The sequence below is a fragment of the Neopsephotus bourkii genome, unplaced genomic scaffold, assembly GCF_033783945.1.
Source record: "Neopsephotus bourkii isolate Nb327-2 ecotype Australia unplaced genomic scaffold, CSIRO-AGI_Nbou_v1 NB_1650, whole genome shotgun sequence".
Classification (NCBI taxonomy): domain Eukaryota; kingdom Metazoa; phylum Chordata; class Aves; order Psittaciformes; family Psittacidae; genus Neopsephotus; species Neopsephotus bourkii.
Window position 1 is genome coordinate 67,868 of NW_026902124.1, and position 18,232 is coordinate 86,099.

At 48.8% G+C, this 18,232-nt stretch overlaps 1 protein-coding gene across 1 annotated transcript; it reads right to left on the reverse strand.

Annotated features, from left to right (window-relative positions):
• Window positions 1-3,046: 3,046 nt before the first annotated feature.
• LOC133223720 (A-kinase anchor protein 1, mitochondrial-like) lies at window positions 3,047-10,677 on the reverse strand. The gene is made up of 10 exons (XM_061374674.1): window positions 9,762-10,677; window positions 7,693-7,826; window positions 7,198-7,324; window positions 6,618-6,748; window positions 6,168-6,345; window positions 5,544-5,694; window positions 4,844-4,911; window positions 3,858-3,935; window positions 3,355-3,416; window positions 3,047-3,212 (listed from the first exon to the last, which is right to left on the reverse strand). The coding sequence occupies exons 1-10, from the start codon at window positions 10,447-10,449 to the stop codon at window positions 3,153-3,155; spliced, it is 1,677 nt and encodes a 558-aa protein (XP_061230658.1). The 5' UTR covers window positions 10,450-10,677; the 3' UTR covers window positions 3,047-3,152.
• Window positions 10,678-18,232: the final 7,555 nt, after the last annotated feature.

Consider the following 18,232-nt stretch of genomic DNA (forward strand, 5'->3'; position numbering starts at 1 on the left):
TTCTACCTACAGAGGACATTTTGGTGTGAAGAAGTTTCTGTAAAGCTACCTTTGTTTCCAGTGTTTTTCTTGTACAAAATATTAGTGTTGGGTTTTTATATATATTTACAGACTTGCACAGCTAGAAAAATAGAAACTATAACTGGGCTTGGCAATCGGTTCTTTTCTTTAAATACACATCATTTCAGAGCAAAAATTGTAGTGGTAACACATCCTGCCTTCAAGCATCTGCACAGAGCAGCTTTCTTCCTTAAGCGTATCAAGCCTAAAAACCATGATTGCAGGGAGACGTGTGCCACTGTTAAGTGCAACGACTGCAGTTCATCTCCCTCCTGGCATAAGGAAGACACAAGATGAATATTGTTTATGCAGGCTAGTGGCACAATATAGAGAAATCCATAACTGAACCTTAAATTCCTTAATCACATTTGTTAATTTCATAGGCAGAGCCTGTTAAAAAAGGACAACCAATGTAACTTGGAAGGAAAAGCAGACACTAAGTTCCTGGGTATTACACAGGTGGAACGACCACAGCTTAAGGGGCATTTGCTACCTTCGAACGAGCCGTAAGGTTTGAAGGTTTTTCCCATTCAGCTTTTGAACAGAGGCCAGACGATTTTTGCTTTCAAGCTACAGTATTTGTCATTATGGCAACATTATGCCAAAACTGCCTGAAACCACCCCAAACACACCTTCTCCTGCTTCTCCTTTGGGATACAGGGCCAGGGACAAAGACCACCCCATAAACAGACCAAAAACACCCTCAAACACCACAAAACCACTTTCTCCTGCTTCTCCTATGGAATAAAAGGTCAGAGCCCAAAACCAGCCCCAACCCAACCCCAAAACAGCCCCAAAAGAAGCTAAAACATCCCCAAAACACCGTAAACCACCTCAAAACCACCTTGTCCTGCTTCTCCTATGGGATGCACGGTCAGAGCCCCCAAACAGACACAAAACAGCCCCAAACCCCCCAAATCACTCCTAAAACACCCTAATCCACCCCAAACCCACCCCAAAACCACCTTGCCCTGCTTCTCCTATGGTATAAAGGGTCAGAGACCCAAAACAGTCCTAAAACCACCCCAAAAACACCCCACAACCACCTTGTCCTGCTTCTCATATGGGATACACAGTCAGAGCCCAAAAACACTCCAAAAAGACCCCCAAAACACCATAAAACACCATAAAACACGCCCAAAACACCGTAAAACACCCCCAAAACACCTTGTCCTGCTTCTCCCATGGAATGCAGGGTCACAGCCCAAAACCAGCCCCAAACCAAGCCAAAACCAGCCGAAAACCACGTTACAATATCCTCAAAACACTCTAAACCACTGCAAAACCACCTTGACCTGCTTCTCCTATGGAATACATGGTCAGAGACCAAAACTCCCCAAAACCAACTTGTCCTGCTTGTCCTATATGAGACAGGCTCAGAGCGCCAAGAGAGACCCAAAGCAGACCCAAAAGAGCCCAAAATCACCCCAAAACCACCTAAGAAACACACCCCATTACGACCGTGCCCTCCTTCTTCTGTGGTATAAAGGGGCAGGGCCCCAAAACCACCTTAAAACCACCAAAAACAACCAAACCCACCTTCTCCTCCTTCTCCTATGGGTTACAGGGTCAGCGCCCAAAACCAGCATCAAAACAGCCCCAAATCACCCTAAAAACCACCAAAAAAAAAACAAAACCAAAAAAATCCCAAACACCCCAAAACCACCTGGTCTGTCTTCTCCTATGGCACACAGGGTCAGAGTACAAAAACACCCTAGAACACCCCAAAACCACACAAAAAAAAACAAGACCACCAGAAAAAACACACGAAAACCACCTTCACCTGCTTCTATGTGATACAGGGTCAGAGTGCCAAAATATCCCAAAACACACCCAAAAAGCAGCAAAGCACCCCAAAACCATCTTATCCAGCCTCTCATATGGATACAGGGTCAGAACCCCAAAACAGGCCAAAAACAGCCCAAAGCCACCTTGTCCTGCTTCTCCTATGGGATACAGAGGCAGAGTCCCAAAACAGAACCAAAACAGCTCAAAACCACTCAACACCACACCCAAAACACCCCTAATCACCCGAAAACCACCTTGTCCTGCTTCTCCTATGGGATACAGGGTCAGAGATCCAAAACACCCCAAAACAACCCCAAAATACCCCAAAGTCATCTTGTCCTGCTTCTACCATGGCATAAAGGGTGAGAGCCCCCAAAACACCCCAAAAACACCCTAAACCACCCCAAAACCACCTTGTTCTGATTCTTCTATGGAATACAGGGTCAGTGCCGCAAAACAGCCCCAAAATGGACCCAAAACAGCACAAAACATGCAAAACACCCCCAAAACATCCCAAAACCACTTTCTCATGCTTCTCCTATGGGATACAGGGTCAGAATCCCAAAACACCCCATAAACAGCCCAAAAGCACCCCAAAAACCTGCAAAACCACCCCAAAACGTCCTTGTCCTGCTTCTCCTATGGGATACAGGGTCAGAGCCCAAAACTACAACAAAACCACCCAAAACCCACCACCAAAACAATACTCAAACACCCCCAAAGCAGCTTCTCCTGCTTCTCCTATGGGATACAGGGTCAGAGCCCCTAAACAGCCCCAAAACATCCCAAAACGCCCCTGTCCTGCTTCTCCTATGGGATACAGGGTGAAAGCCCAAAACCACCCCCAAAACACCCTAAAAACCATGATTGCAGGGAGACATGTGCCACTGTTAAGTGCAACGACTGCAGTTCATCTCCCTCCTGGCATAAGGAAGACACAAGATGAATATTGTTTATGCAGGCTAGTGGCACAATATAGAGAAATCCATAACTGAACCTTAAATTCCTTAATCACATTTGTTAATTTCATAGGCAGAGCCTGTTAAAAAAGGACAACCAATGTAACTTGGAAGGAAAAGCAGACACTAAGTTCATGGGTATTACACAGGTGGACTGACCACAGCTTAAGGGGCATTTGCTACCTTCGAACGAGCCGTAAGGTTTGAAGGTTTTTCCCATTCAGCTTTTGAACAGAGGCCAGACGATTTTTGCTTTCAAGCTACAGTATTTGTCATTATGGCTTTTAATAACCCTGCCTTTCACCGAGATGAGGTATGTGTTTGTAGGGAAATGGTAGGACATTGCTAGTAGTCAAGCCACCGAGCAAGGCCTCTTTCCACCAGAGTTCTGTTTACGGACACCACCTAAAGGGAGGTGAAAAAAGAAAACAAAAAGTAGAAAGGTGAACAAGCCATTAGAAAAAAAACAATCAGCAAGTTCCTAATCAACAGTAGAAAGCCTGCATCGGCATCAACTCCAACAGAAGAGGTATGTCAACACACGCACCTCATCGCCCATCATGTTCCACAGCTGTATCAGTGGCAGTCCTGTTGCACTGTCATAATTTGCTACCTGGAAACACAGAAAAACCAGAGTGGGCAGCAGTTGTGGTGGAGCCACGAAGGATGCAAGGCCAGCATCATTCCCTCCCTGTCAGATACCCCTTCCTATGTGTAGGCTGGAGGAAATGCAGCTCCTGCCACCAGGCAGCAGCTGGAACACCCTTGGCCAAGTTCGCTTTCATCACTCAAATCCCTCCCCTGGCTTTCTGCCCACATCACTCACAAGAGAGAACACTCATCCCTTCCCAGCCACACAGCCCTCAGCGGTACCTGATGCTACACCAGGAAGTTCTCAGCACCACGATTTCTCAGCAAGCCCCTGCCCAGCAGCCAGACTTGCAGGCTCTGGCTTTGCTGTCTGTGCTCACACACACGCAGGATGCAGGGTGCCCAGAGTCGCAGCAGCAGCAGCACCATCAGCAGCAGGACTTTCCCCAACAGCTCCACGTACCTGCGCCACAAGGACCGCGCCTCTGGTCATCTCGCCAACAGCCGCGTCAGCTTCAGGGGAGAAGCGATCCTCATCTTGGGGAAGAGCAGGAGAAAACAAAGGAGGGTCACAGGCTTTAAAGGCCAGAAGGGACTATTAAGCTCATCTTGCCTGACCATTACGCCACTGAATCCTCACCCACTGTTGCTGAAACCAGTCTATTAAGCTGGAGATCACACAAGCATTATGCCTGCTGTGTTGCTGAAGGGAAGAATGAAGCACTTTCTAAAGCCACTAGCTAAGTTGGTATGAATTTAAGCAGCTGATGAATTAGGAGGCTTTAAAGACAGAAAAGTGCATATCTGCAGGACCTTTGAGCTGTCGTTAGGATTTTGATCCTTAATGAACTAAGCTCAAGGGCCTCAGGACTTCACTGACCCTGAAGACACTACTGACCCACCTGACCCCCAGCTCCTACAGGAGCCCCTTCCGTACAAGGCAGCTTTTTAGGCCCCCAGCCATCAGGCATCTCTACCACCACGGCACTCTGCCAGGGCTTGAACGGTAGCATTTTGAACACAGAACCATACACGTCAGTCACTTCAGTAGGAAAGTATCAGATATTGGTTTAACACATTAAAACTAAGTTCGCATTTACAGCTACTTGATGACAGAAGGTGGCAGAGTAGTTACAGCTACTTCACTCAATACACTGCCAGCCCTGCCAACTTGCTCTTTAGGAGAGTAATTTGCTCTCTCCTCCAAGCAGGAAAAAGCCTGGACATTTATCCTCTTTCCCCTGGAGTCTGACAGGTTCTGCCATGCTAGCACATTTAGAAGGATAAAATTCATTCTTTCCAGTCCTTGCTCTAGTCACACCAGAGGCTCTGCTTGCAATAGGAGAGGGAAGCTTCAGGCACAATCCCTTCTCTGCTTGCCCACTGCTGGCACCCACTGACACTGCAGGAGGACCGCCAATAGTACTTGTCAGGAGCTCCATTACCTGGAAGAGGCACCACATTGTCCAGTAAAACTTCTGCTGCTTGGAAAGGCAGCGATAAAAAGTCAGACCTTAAAGAAAAGAGAATCCATCAGAATAAGAACAGGGCTTGAAGTCACTGCTGTGTTCTTTCAGGTGACATTGATTAATCAATTACTGTAACAGGGATTTAGTTTAAAATTGACGACAGTCAAAAACAACCTCCCAGCACCCTAAGCAGCAGCAATCCATTGTCTGATGAGTATGCCGGGTTGGACTGGGCTCCAAGCAAAAGACACCTCCAGCATGGAGCCTGGACTGCTTTCCTCCCACCTCTGGGCACAATCAAGTATTGAATGGGCTTGTGTAAGAAAACCCTCTTCCAATACAGCACTTCCAGACAGCGGGGCTGGAGCATAGAGAATCCTAATCTTATTCCTAGCTCAGCAGCTAACTACACCCTGGGGCCTCCCAAAGGCATCCTTTTGCTCAGCTGCCACGCTGAACTGACACAAGTCACAATTTCTTCTTCCCTCCCCTTCAGTAAAGCCTTGCAAGAGCCTGCTGTGCTGCCAGGGAGCCCACCCCTGCTGCCCAGACAAACCTTTCTACCAATTCCCACTTCAGCTGTGGAAAAACCTACAAGTAATTCAAACAATACAGATGCCTCTGATGAAGATTCAAGCCAGATACGGCCTCAGGCCATGGAAGAGGAGCTAGACACCTGATGTATCTGAGTGTGTCCACCTTCACTTTGTCATATCCTCCGTAGTCCACATATCTGAGTTCCACTTCACTGGTCTCTGCAAAGTAGCTGATAACTTGAGCCCGTAGCCATGCCCCATCCAGGCCTGGAGCTGCGCAGATAATACCAGCTGCAGAACGTAAGGGTAGAGAGAAGAAAGCTCAGTGGATTTCCAGAAATCAGCGCTTCAGGCATTAGTTATGACTAGTAACTCCTTTCCATGGGATGCACCCTCCACTTCAGACCACGTACAGACAGTGACACTGTGAAGATGTGGGAGTAGCTCCACACTTTGTCAGCAAAAATAGACCAGGTGCCAGGTAGATAAGAAATAACCCAAGACTGACTGCTCTCCTTCTGAATTTCAGTGTGCAACTAAGTGGCTGGAGAGGTATTCAGGGATGAGTGGGGTAAGGAAGAACAGAGCAACACCTTGTGCTTTATCTATTAAAAAAGGCCCAAATCAAAAGAAATGGAATACCAAAGGAACGATCACATTCTCACGCACTGGGAAGCCTCCCAAGCCTAACGCAGGGCAGCAGGATTTCACCTGACCCTTGAAGTTTCTCAAGTGAACAGTTTGTGAGCAGCCAAGTTACTTGCCTTCTACTGGAGTTGGCAGGGCTGGAATTTTGGGTTCAGAGTAGCAGACAGACATCTGCTGTTCAAGGCTCCTCAGGACATGGAAAGTGGGGTGAGTGTGCTGCTGCAGGAACATGTGCCCTGCATCGACTTGGTGCGCCACAACCACCTCCACTGTGACTCCATCCGGAAGGAAGAGCTGTCGCGTGGAGGAAAGAAGCTCTCATTAGTGTTCACTGCAACTCAAGCGCCATTCACAGCAGCTCCCGGTTCCACCAGCACCTCCTGAGGCTGGACAACAACCAGCCACACAACCCAGTTAAATCAGCTGGACAACAACCAGCCACACAAAATCAAACTGGGTTTGAGGGCATCTGTGAGCCAGCCACATGGATACAGCGTCCTACAATGGCAGTGACCAGCAACAGCCTTCCACCCTGACATCAGCACAGCCAGCAAGCTGGGACTCACCCAGGCATTCATGAGGAGGCGACGAAGTGTCAGTGGTGCTGGTGGAGGTAGATTGTGGATGTTGGTGAGACACAGCTCCTTGAACTTCCTGCCAATCAGACTCAGTGCTTTTTCTACTCGATGCGGGAAACCTGGAAGACACAAGTTCCACAGAAGGTCTGTAGCACAGATTTGGTGAGGACAACCCCAGCCTTGCCACGTGAATCAACAGAGCTACCAAAAGCCTTCTGCACTACAGCAACAACTTCAGTTTCAGCACATTGGCCATGGAACCTGGTATGAAACCAGCACGAGCTGATACACATCCCATAGCTCCTCCTGGAGGCCCAAAGTGATCCTACAAACGGTGTTGGCTAAACTAGAGCAGATGAAGACATTAAAACACATTCTCACCTCTAGAACAGGGCTCACATGCCAAGGCACAGCTGACCTGGCACAGACTTCTACCATAAGAGCACTGAACAGAAAGCTTTGTAAAGCACAGGACTAAGAGGCACTAACCCTGTTTAAACTCCTTGCCCATCTAATTAAGGCCCCCAAGGTACATACTAGACAAGGAATGAAGAGACTTTCCACTTACCTTCAATGTAACAGACCTGGGAGTCACGCAAATACGGCTTTCTCCTGACATAGATTTTGGCACCAGACTTCTGCCTCAGGAAGCTCACAAACTTTCCTCGCCAGCCGATCAAGCGGCCAACTGATTTCTTTATGAAGGGGACAAGAAAGCAACAGTCAGCAAGAGAAATACTGATCAAACAGCGCTGTTCTCTGCAGCTTATTTCATCACCTGCTCTTAAGAACCGTGTACCCTCAAAACCTTCTGAATGCTTTCAAAGCATCAGACCAACAGATTGGGGTGGAAGATCACAAGGACTAATGAGTGCCACAGCCTCATGGTTACAGTTTGTCCTGGCTCTTCCCTCCTGCTGAGTCCTAATGGGAGCGAATCACTTCAACCCTCCTCTGTTGTTGACGTCCCTGGGGAGGCACCAAGCCAGTGCAGGACAGGAAGAGCCAGGAGATGGCTGTGTAGGGCAGGGCAGGATGCAGGAGCAGCCCAGCAGATGCTTACCTCTGGGACTTCTATTTCCCAGATGACGTGGTCGCACTTGCTGGTTTCTCCCCCTGTCTCAGTGTTCTGCTGAGTCACTGCCTTCTTCATGGCACAGCCACTGTTCACAAAACCCGTACCATGTCCATCCAATCCTGCAAGACACGCACACATGTCAGCATGCAGACAGACCCCTCAGTCCAGCCCAGCTCCCAGGCACAAGGCCATGAAAAGACATCAGTTCATAGAGAGGTTACATAGAGCTGTTCTCACGCCTTGGCTCAGGGTGCTCCTGTATCGGGTTCTCCAGTGTGTCAGAAAGGGTTCCCATCACATGCAGCCTACTGAAAGGTTCCTTTTCTTCCTGGAGAAAAGCCTGCACAGCTCTGGGAATGCCACAGGAAGCAGCCCGCCTTGAGCCATCAGCCTTCAAACACAGGCACCTCTTACGCAGCGGCTGACACAGACACCAGAAGCCAAAGTTACCGAAAGCTGAAGGAGAGCCTGCTGCTGCCCAAGGAATTCTGCATTCTACCCACGGGGAATGGAAGGCTCTTCACAGGGAGTTGAGCGGGCAAGGAGGGACGTGCAACCTCTTCATCTGCTCTTTGTGCTGACAGCAGATGGTGCACAGGGACCTGAGTGCCAGGGGTGGTCCACTGCTAGTGGGGGTAGGGGATTGCCTCTTGCCCAAATCTGTCCTAGGCCTGAAGCAGCAAGGTGCCAGAGCCAAGCTACAGCTTCTTCCCAAACCATCAGCTGATACCAGGAACGTGTCTACTTGGGAGGGGAACAAACCCGAACGTCTTCCTCCTGCTCACATCCCACATACAAGCAGTGTGACACATGGCCGATCCTTCCTTCAGATTAACCAGCAGAAGTGTGAAGACCCTCACTTGCCTGCCAGTATTCAGGCCATCCAGTGCAGGACCAAAGAGAAAAAGAAACCAAACACCTGCTTCACATTTGCCACATCTTAACTAGGAACCCAGCACGGATGCCTGGAAAGGCAAGGATGGGGATGGAAGCCTCAAAGCCTGGGTGTGAGGGTCAGCTGTGTGACCTCTGATCCCACATTAGCACCCTGCTCTGTCCCCTCTCCCTGCCCATCAGCTCTCTGGGTGCTGAGGTCTCAGCTCATCACCACCAGGCTCCACAGCACATTTGTACCTTTTGCCACACCAGCATTCACAACAAGGCGAACCCACCATCTTCCTAGAGTGATTCTCACTAAAGGAAATGTTCTGGGGCTTTAATCCTTAATTGTTGGCAAACTCCGTCCCCATGCCTTGCAACAAGCAGCCTTCCAAGTACTCTGCAGCAATTGCAAAAGGCACCCTGTCATTAAGGGCTGTTGGCACCACAGGGTCTTCTAAAGGACTTGAACATCCATCCCAAGGTCACCCAGGTTAACATTTGCTCAGACAGCTTTGCATTCTGCCACACACACATCATCCAGGATCTAGAAGGCAAAAGCAACATAGACAGACGGGGAAACTCCAGGACCGCCGTTCCCTGTTGGGATCTCTTGGCCCGCACCTTCCCTTCCAAGTAAAAAGGCTTCAGGGGAATTGCTCTGCAACCAACTGATTTGATCCCAGCTCATGAGAGCACTTCCCTGCCTCATCCAGCAGCACCTCAGAAACCTGCCTCATGGCCCCTTACAGCAGCAGCTCACAGACACAGAGAAGAGCCCAGGACTTGCTAGAGGCTGCTGGAACTGAAGCAGAAACCATTGGGACGAGCAGGTTTCAAACCAGCAAGGTGTTCAGCAGCCTGGCCTACATCCAGACACAGTCCTTTCACTGGGCTACTCGAGAACATGCTCAGCCTTAGACAAGAAGCTTTGTGCTGAACAGGGACCAGCCTCTTCACCCCTTTGCAGGATACCCTGAAGATCACCCAGCTAACGCTGGATCCTACAGAGATACGAATTCTGAGAGCAAATGCAGACCCACCTGCACCTGAGGGCTAAACAGGCATTGCCTGGAGAAATTAAACAGGAAGCTTTATCTGCACATGCAGGAGGGTTACGGCACGTAAAATGCTTGTTCACCGTCTGCGTCTATGAGGATTTTCAAACTGCTTACCTTGTGGGCAGCCTCCATCTATTCCTGGTGCCTTGCTACGCTCCTTACACGGCTCTGGACCATCCTCTCGCAGCACTCCAGTGCTGTACGGCACGTCATTGTCCTCAGGCAGCCTCACAGGAGGCTGAGTTTCACTTGGCCCGGAGCTCTGCCCAGCACTTGTGTCTCCGCTTGCAGGTAAACTCAGTAACTCTGAATGCTGGCCCGATGCAACAGCCAGCACTGTGCTCTGCACCAGGCCCTCCACACATGCCCCACCTTCACACGTGGATGTGCAAGGGACACTCTTTTTGTCTTGAGATCCCTCTTCTTCTAGTGTTTCACTGCCGTTCTCAAGGGCGCTGGGCTGATTTGTTGTCACTGGTAAGTCTGGTGAGAGATCCAGCCTCTCATCAGTGTGACACCTAACAGAGGGCATCGTCAACCCCGCTGTCAGCAGGGAGGTTGAGGTTTTGTTCTCTGTGGCCTCCTCTTCCAGCAAGGAGAGCTGTCTTTGTGGAACACATGGTTCTGTTCCTGGTGCTGAATCCTGCTGTGTCGCTTCTTCCTGCTGCTCTTCAGCAGCTACTGCTGGTTCCTCTTCATAGGTTCCATGCTTTTTCCTATGGGAATAAATCCACCAGCACCCAAGAAGTGCCAGTGCTCCAGGTACGGCAAATGGGACGAAACTCCGGAAGCATAAAGGCATTTTAGAAAGTCTCAGCAGTTCTGCCTAGAAGGAGAAACAGAAAACATGTTACAATAGCCACAGGGGAGGGAACAGGAAGACTAAAGTTTCATAAATGCCTTGAGGTACCTCTAGTAGTATGAACAGGCTTGTTTTCCGTTTGCTTTTTAAATTCACATCTCTGCTCTACAGAGACCACAGAACGAGAGCCTTACCTAAGACCAGGGATCTCTGGACATTTCTCACCATCACAGTCATCAGTTTCACCTACCCCCCCTTTCTACTCAACCCCGGTTCACTTTCTTCCCCTGCCTCCCCCTTGCTACCCACAGGGACAGCATCCAGCACTGCAGTCTCTCCAGCAGCAGGCTGGCTTCAGAACAGTTTATTCCACATTAAATTCCCTACATGGAGAGCTGCTGCTCTGGCTTTTGACTCCAGAAAGTGTGTGAACCCTTCCCTGCCTGGACACCCCTGGCACTCATGTGCCAGCCATGCTCCTCCATCTGCAAGCCTCATCTAGGTTCCAGGAGGCAGGGCTGAGAGGCCTTTCCATTTCCTTCAGGAAAGCCCGCAGCTGGCACACAGAGCTGAAGTTCCCCACATCCCCAGAACAAAGAGTGCAAAGGACACTCGGTTTGTATTTTCACTGGGCAGGAATGAAAGCAGAACCCACGTCTCTGACAACGCTTACACACAACAGGCTTTTCTCCAAACGGGCCCCAAGACCTTCACCAGTAAGCAACAAAGAGAGAGATTGTTTTCAGGAGAGAAAATCCTAGGGGTGGGAACCACCCACTGCAAAAAAACAGTGCTACCGAGCTCCTCTTCAGAAAAATAAAGATGTAGAAAAAGACGAGACAATCCAGTCAGTCTCTCGACTATGCTTCGTCTGTCTCGACCTTAAAGCTCATCCACTTCCAAACCCTTGTCATGGGCAGGGACGCTTTCCACTAGAGAAGGTTGCTCCAAGGCCAACCTGGCCCAGGCAAGTAAATACATGAACAGCAGAAACAGGGTCACGAAAATGTCTTGCTCAACCCCAAATCAAAGCTCAGCTGCAGACAGGATTTAACAAGTCCGGTAACATCTCCAGCGTATCCCCAATGTTGATCTACACAGGAAACTTGAGTCTTGTTCACTCTGTGACACTCACGTCTCATGTCCTTCCACTCAGACAGCAGGGCTTATTGCTGAGGAGGAACTTTCAGTTAGCAGCAACATCTGAGACTTGGAATTAAAAAACAGACCACCACAATAAATCTATGCAGGAATTTGGAGCCTAGTTAAACTGCAGCAGGCTTTTCACGGATGTTCTGGAAATCACCGAGGAGCACCTGTATACACTAACACCGACCATCAGCCACCCTCCCAGCAGGCTCTGATCACCCCTGAGCTCATCACTCCTGCTACACAACTCATCACAGCTTACACTCAGTAGTTAACATTAACCCTATCTGACTATCAAGCTCCTTAAAGCATGTTCTACCCTATTATCTTCTTGCTCCAACCCTTTCATCATTTATGGTCTCCTCAGCCACGGAGTGTCTCCCTGTGAATCAATCCTCTATTACAGACACCGCTTTGCCAGAAAGGCGTCTCAGATGCAGAAGCGGGCTTCAGAAACTGCTTTTGCAGCACTTCACCAACAGCACCTCTATCTTTCAGAATTCGGTGGGAATTTGTTGCTGGATTCTTTTGCCAGCTTTGGGGTCCTCTCCAGAAGCACTCAGGTCAAATGTTCTGCCTCAAGCCACCCAAGCGCCACCCAGAGGCCACACGGCCTTTCTGTTCTCACCCGTCTTTAAACTGCAGCGGAAGTCCTCTGCTGGAGGCTAATGCACTCTGTGCACAGGTACCTCTGACTGGGGAATCAACACCGCTCCTAAAGCCAGTGGGGGCTGGACCTGATGATCTTGGACGTCACAAAGAACCCGCTTAGTAACAGTTGCCGGGACTCCTCCCAAACGGCTGCCTCCCCAACACACCTTCCAGGCCAGATTCCACTCTTTTAAAAGCATTCAGTCTGCCCATTACTTCTAAAAGCGTCCTCCACGATACAGGCAAAGCACAATTTCACAGAAACTACACCCAATGCTTAGCATTTTGTGTTGGCTTCTCCACAGGGAAGCCCACGCAGCCCTTGCTATGGGCAGTAGTGGAGTGCCCACTACAAGGTAGCTTATACAGAGAAATTTCAAAGCAACCAGCTAAGCCAAGTGCCCGATACCCACATCGATTCCCACAGAACAGGCATGTACAACACTCTGGAGCAGAGACTGCAGAAAGCAAAGGCTTCCAATATTCTCTGCACACGAGACAAGAACCAGACTTGCATTTTCAAGGAGACAGATTGGCGAGGCTTAAATCACAACACGCTGATACCACTGTAAGAACGGCGAGAAAAGAGGCAGCACCGACACCAAGCAGGTATCTGTAGAACAGCATCAAGACCTACTCCCTAGATGTACTGTGCACAGCAATGAGAGCTTGAGAAGCAGCTCCTCAAAACAAAAGCTGCACTAACTAGACATAAACAGAAAGCAAGGAGTAGTGGGTTTCAGTCGGAAGGTTTGTGCCTGAGGCTTGGCTTGCTGAGAGCAAGTAGCAGCAGCACCCAGAGAAGAACAGCAAATATTAGTGGAAAAGGCACTTTCTATTCACCTGCACTAGGAAGGAGCTGCAGAGGTTCCAGAACAAGCAGGAAGGTAACTGCTATGCACTGAACCAGCTTGCTGAGCGAAGTTACACAACCTACTTGAGACTGATGAGAGAGGCCTGTTTCACTTGGATCTCTATTCCAGTAGCACCAACGAGCCCTTGCCCAAATTACACCAGGGGCTGCTCTCAGAGACAGAAAGGCTTCCCCTGAAGCCTGCAGGCTGCCTCCCTGCCTCGGCTTTGGCAGCCCTTCCTTTAAAAAACAAAGCCAAGACAGATTAAGTCACCTTCCTATGGTCACGTCACGCTGAAGGAAACCCATGAATGGCAAATAGGCGCTCCAACTCGAGAGAGAGGCGCCCATCCTCTCCCCAGGCAAACAGAACACTACACTCCAACTTGGAATACTTTAGGGACGTGATGTGCAGATTTCTTCCCTGCACCCCCAACACCAAAATATTTTCCTTAACTCTGCATTTCAATAAGAAACGGAATACAAGTCCAAGCTAGTAACAAGCAAGGCCCTAAGGCTTATGGAGACACACACTCCAGTCCTCATTCCGTATTCCCAACTCCCAGATTCATCCCTATGCAAAGCTAATGTCCCCACCACAAGAGGCACACGCTTTTAGATCACGAGCTTTTGCCAGGAACTGCTGCTATTTCTACACAGGAGTCAAAAATCAGCCACAGCACATGCTAAAAGTTTCTCATCCTCATTGCCAGGTGGCAGCAGAGGTCAAAGGCAACCAGGAGCTCTTCGGGTCTGCCAGCAGTGATTTGCCTTGCTGCAGGCTTTTAAATGATCTGCCATGAAATAAATACTCAGCTCTGCCAGCAGTAAGGTACAGGACCCACCAATTCAGGGTCAGCTTCCAGCCAGGAGCAGCAAAGTGAAACAGAACCCATGTAGTGGACAATGAAAACCCACAGTAACACAGTTTAAGACAATCATCTACAGAAGCAGCCAGTGACAGGCAAACTCCTCATCACCTTCAGCAAGCCCTACGAGAAGCAAACTCAACGGCCTTCATTTCCAGGAAATATTAAGCACCTGCTGAATAAAACAGCTTCTTCCAAGTGTCTGAAAGAAGCTGCCTGAAGTTAATCATCGCTTCATGAAGTTTAACCAGCCATCTGCAGGAAGAGCACTGTAGTTAGAAATCAGGATTTAAAAAAGCCAGTCATCAGAGCTGAAACATGACACAATTAAAGGAATTAATCGTTTTAACTTTTGTTATTGCTTCTAAATGTTGCTACGGACACCTCATCTTATTACAGTCTCCCTGGACACTGGAAATACGTTAAATAACTGACATCAGGTAAGGGCACATGAAAGACGAGAGCCACGGATAAGTGCAGGTTGTTGCTTTGAAAGCATTATGCTCTTCAGCTGAACCAGCACCCTCCACTGCTGCACAAGTATGCATGGACATATGCGTGGACTGAGAGTCAGGCTTCTTTGGCCTGGAGAAGGCTCCTGGGAGACCTTACTGCAGCCTTGAAGTACCTTGCCAACAAGAAATCTGGAGAGGGGCTGGAACGGAAGTGGAGATCGCAGGGAGACAGCAGATGCGTCCATGCCACGACAATGATGGAACCATAATCACAGTGAGATGGAGCATCCTGCACGGTCACAGCAACAAAGAAACAAAACCAAACCCCAAACCAGACGCATCTGATTGGCAACTGGAAAAGGCTACAGAAAGGTAATAAGCATTTAGCCCTTCTGTTACACAGGAATCAGACGAGTGGAAGAAAGAGTGCACCTCTTCACTGCAGAGCAAGAACAGTGCCAGAGAGGTCAAGCTGCTAACAAAAGTCCATGTCTTTCTATGGGTCTCTCCCACGAGAGAGCTAGGGCCTCAGAAGTAGCTTTTTCTCCCCATTTTCCATAACGGGGGGTTCCAGGCACATACAGCCTGAGGCTGGGCTCTTCAGCAGGGGACAGGGTAAGTTCCTTGGTGTTCCTGGGCAACCCCATCCTGGGTGTCTTGCTGAAGGGCAAAACCTGAGTAAGCAGCAAGCACAGACCATGAGCCCCCACTCCAGACGCTTCAGACGCATCACTGGGAATACAACAGCCCAGTTCACACAAAGCAAAGGCAACTAAGGGAGGAAAATCACAAACACATGGGGAGCAGAGCAGCACAGAGCACTACAGGAGCTCAAGAAGAGCCCTCAAAGGCGTGTGTCTGCACGGACAGCACCACAGGTCCCCAGCCTGACTGAGACCTGTGCAAGAGCCAGGCTTTGGTGCAAGATGATTTATCCTCCAGTTTGCCACACTCTGCGCCTGGTAACACAAGCTCACATCCAAGCAGACGTACACAGTGCTCACTGCCATTGAGCGCTGAGAACAGCTTTGAACTACTTCTGTTGGCTCTCAATAAACAAAGTGAGATTACAGTAGTGATGTACAGCATCCTTCACCTACCTAAAGGCTCCTAAAAGCACAGGGTTTGCCTGTGTCAGAGTAAGGCCATGCTTTCAGTTTGTGATCTGCCTCAAATACAAATGGGCCTAGAAATATAAAAAGAAGGTTTGAATTTATTGTAATTAAACAAAAGAAGAACACCTTCACGCACTATCTTTGCAGCATCTCAACAGGAATTTCCTTTCCTGGCTCACTGGTACTTGTCTGGCCGTTGCCTCTTTGCACAGAGCACACGGGGCTGTGCTTTTCAGTACCCACAGGTCCATTTCTCAGCGTGAGTACCATTTGCTCACTTCAGTTTGGTTGGGGGTGGGAAAGATACTATCTGACTGAAGAAGCAATCTTGGTTCTGTGCTCTGTGGTACCTGTGTGCAGAAAGGCACAGCCATCAGAGGAAAACTCAAGCAAATCAGGGGTCCGCCTCTGCAAGGGACAAGTAACACTAAGGGGCACAAAATTACAAGATGGGATATAGAAATCTTTAGAAGTACCTTTAAGTAGTGTTAAGTTTGATGGCTTTGTAACAGTAGCAATGGAAAATTACTGAGGTGCAGGATACATAGAGAAAAATAGAGAGAGAGAGTACAGCTAGAGAACATACTGAGAATTCTCACAAGATAAATCGTTATAGTTGACATAGCTTTAAGAAAAAAACAGCCTAGAAGAACAGGACACAGGGATAAGGGGGATCTGGGAACTGCAGGTGTCCAGGATGGGCTACAGTTGAACTAACTGATAAGTAGGAGGATAGGAGGATTATTATGTCTCTGGTGCTAACGAACCAATTAAACTGGTATGAGCATCTACTGCGCGTGCTTCAAAGGCTGCCAGAAGTGATGAAGATCGTTGGAAGAAGTAAACGACCCTCAGAGACCACCACCACAATTTTCTCCGAATCACAACTCAATCCCAAAACACCCCAAAACAACCAAAACAACTAAAAACCACCTTGTCCAGCTTCTCCTATGGGACACAGGGTCAGAGCCCAAAACCAGCAGATAAACAGCCCCCAAAAAACTAAAACTCACTAAAAACACCCGAAATCACCCCAAAACCAACCCAAATCCACCTTGTCCTGCTTCTCCTATGGGATACTGGTTAGAGTCACAAAACAGCATTAAACCACCTAAAACCACCCCAAAACCACCCCCAAACCACCTTGTTGTACTTCTCCTGTGGGATACAGGGTCAGGGCTCAAAACGACCCCAAAAACATCCTAAAACACCCCAAAACCACCTTGTCCTGCATCTCCTACAGGATAGAGCGTCAAAGCCCCAAAACAGCCCAAAACAAGACCAAAACCACCCCCAAAACACCCCAAAACCATCCCAAAACACATTGTCCTGCTTGTCCTATGGGATATAGGCTCAGAGAACCAAAACAGCACAAACCAGCCTCAAACAACCTCCAAAACACCCCCAAACCACCTTGTCTTGCTTCTCCTGAGGGATTCAGGTCAGAGCCACAAAACACCTCAAAACACCCCAGAACACCCCAAAACCATCGCAAAACCACCTTGTCCTACTTCTCCTATGGGATACAAGGTCAGAGGCCAAAATCACCCCCAAAACACCCCAAAACCATCCCTGTCCTGCATCTCCTATGGGATAGATGGTCAAAAACCCCAAACAGCCCCAAAACAGACAAAAAAAACCCCAAAAGTTCTTGAAGGTTAATCGTTTAGTACTGAAGTAGGCTTTCTCTTACATTGTCATGTAATTGATTTTCTTCAAGCTTAATCTATTAATTTGAAATGGTTTATCTTGCAGTTCTGAAGTAATTTCATGTCATTGTTTTTCCCTCCCTTTCCTCTCTAGATGCTGGAATTTATAGAGCGTTGCACATTGCACATGCAGGCTGCCATTCAAAATGTCCCTCCTGATCTACTCAGGAAGGTTGGCTCCCCAAAAGCTCTGGCCTACAGTCCGTCTTGGTTAGGTAACCTTGTGCAAGGGTAAGAACATATTCTTCAGTACTGAGGGGCTGAGCTACAAGGACTGCGTGGTGTGACCCCACCAGGGGACCGTGCTGGTTTGTTCTGCCAGAGGGTGACGCACCCGACAGGCTTCAGTGGTGTTTGCCAGACCCTGGTTGCCACCTCTCTTGGCCGTGTTTCCCCACGGCCGGGCTGGTGCCACAAGCAGCCCTTCATCAGCATCACGGACAGGCCTTACCTCAGAGCGTAAGGGAGGGAAAGGGAGGTGCTTTTGCTTTTCATCTTGGGAGTTGTCTGGAGGAAACAGTGGGAACTGACTTTGTCAGCTCCTACAATCATAGAGTCAACCGGGTTGGAAAAGACCTTGCAGATCAGGAAGTCCAACCGTTACCCCAGGACTGCAAAGTCCACCACTAAAACATGTCAATAAGGGCCTCGTCAATATGGCTTCCAGGGAATATGGAACAGGGAATGTGCACTCCCAGAATGGTAATTCCACCACTGCCCTAGCAATCCTGTTCGTATGTCTGACCACTCTCTGAGTGAAGACCTGAAGGGTTTGGGAAAAAAAAAACCCAAATATATATATATATATATATAATTTGAGCTATGGCACCTTGCAGCTTCATTAATTTTCATCCTTTTTCCTAGTTCTGTTGAGAAAAGAAGATGGCTCACACCGTCCATCTGTCCATGCCCTGCCCTACCCAGCTTGGCAGCATCATAGGTAACTCCCTGGAAGCTCAGCTGCACGAGTGTGTCAGGCAAG